The sequence below is a fragment of the Sinocyclocheilus grahami genome, unplaced genomic scaffold (assembly GCF_001515645.1).
Source record: "Sinocyclocheilus grahami isolate Dianchi unplaced genomic scaffold, SAMN03320097.WGS_v1.1 scaffold17045.1, whole genome shotgun sequence".
Taxonomy (NCBI): Eukaryota; Metazoa; Chordata; class Actinopteri; order Cypriniformes; family Cyprinidae; genus Sinocyclocheilus; species Sinocyclocheilus grahami.
The window spans coordinates 2021-3342 of record NW_015516414.1 but is presented as its reverse complement, the minus strand read 5'-3'; the positions used below and the strand labels follow the sequence as shown (position 1 = coordinate 3342).

At 38.4% G+C, this 1322-nt stretch overlaps 1 protein-coding gene across 1 annotated transcript in view; it reads left to right on the top strand.

Annotated features, from left to right (window-relative positions):
* Positions 1 to 1322, top strand: part of LOC107579394 (metastasis-associated protein MTA1-like) — a gene marked incomplete at its 5' end in the record, with an annotated part of 4312 nt that overhangs the window by 1046 nt on the left and 1944 nt on the right. Inside the window, 2 exons of the mRNA XM_016265227.1 lie at positions 350 to 452; positions 721 to 820. Coding sequence (XP_016120713.1) covers positions 350 to 452; positions 721 to 820 — 203 coding nt within the window. The remainder of the gene's footprint in view (positions 1 to 349; positions 453 to 720; positions 821 to 1322) is intronic.

Genomic DNA, 1322 nt, shown 5'->3' with positions numbered 1-1322 from the left:
CTATTACTGATGGACAAAATCAAGTTCCAGCCTAGATTTTTTTTTTCTCATTCAAGAGGCTGTTTCACTCGGATCTAGTACTCTGTCACAATAGAGATGAAAAGATGATCGCAATTTCATACAGACTTTAATGCCTGATTGGAATAATCTCAAAAAGCCAGATAGCACCCAATTAAACATCTTAGTCATTATATTGGTTGCCCACTAATGCTGCTTGCACCAATTGTAAGAACTAAATTAAGTTCTCATTAGGTGAAAGCTGGCTTCAGGAAGAAAGCGAAACAAAAGTCTAATTTTAAAGCAGTGTGTGTCATGTAGTGAATGTGATCTGTGGGTGTTGGTTTGTCAGGAGAGGATGATGGTCGGGAGCTGGAAAAACTGGAGGAGGTGGTGTGGGATCCCAGCAACCCCCTCACCGAGAAACAGATCGACCAGTTCCTCGTCGTGGCTCGGTAAGATTCTGCAGCGGGAGCAAATTTGCTCTGTTTTTCGTGTGGCAGTATGTTGTGAACATATCACTGAGTTTAAAAGACAATAAACAACAAAAACCTCAACTATGAAATTCTGAAGATGCCTCTGAAATATTATATATATATATTTTTGTACCACTCTATACCCTGTTATTTCAAACTGCATATTTTGCTCGCTCTCACTCACTCATTCTCTTTCACATTTTTTTCCCTCTCTTTCTCAAACTTCCCCAACCCCCCTCCCCTGCAGGTCTGTGGGTACATTTGCGCGGGCTCTAGACTGCAGCAGTTCAGTTCGGCAGCCCAGTCTGCACATGAGTGCTGCGGCAGCCTCCAGAGACATCACACTGGTACGGCACATCTCACACTCTCGCACACTCTACACGCTTCTGGAAGGCTTCACACTGTAGTTAAGCTCAGCAGGTTCATACTAATTAATGGCAGACATATGCAAAAAAAACTCAAACCTTTTTGGATCATTTGTCCAATTCTGAAACTGGTTGTTACTGATTTTTTTTCTTTATAGTGAAATAAATAACAAATGTTGTATTATAGCCAGATAATATTCATTACATTATGACATTTAATCCTGTCAGAAAAGGCATAATAAATATCTTTTCTCATCTTATTCTAAAATGTTGAATACAGCCTAGCTAATACGATACATAATCCTGAACATCCGTGATGCTTTTTCATCATATTATTTTCATCATTTTTATATACTCCTCTTTTCTGATCTCATCTTAGCTTTGTCATTTCGTGTTATTTAGCTTTTGTCTGATAACCTGTACAGATAAACTAGAATATCACACACTAAAAACTTTGAGCAGAAAATGCCAAAAAAAAATAAAA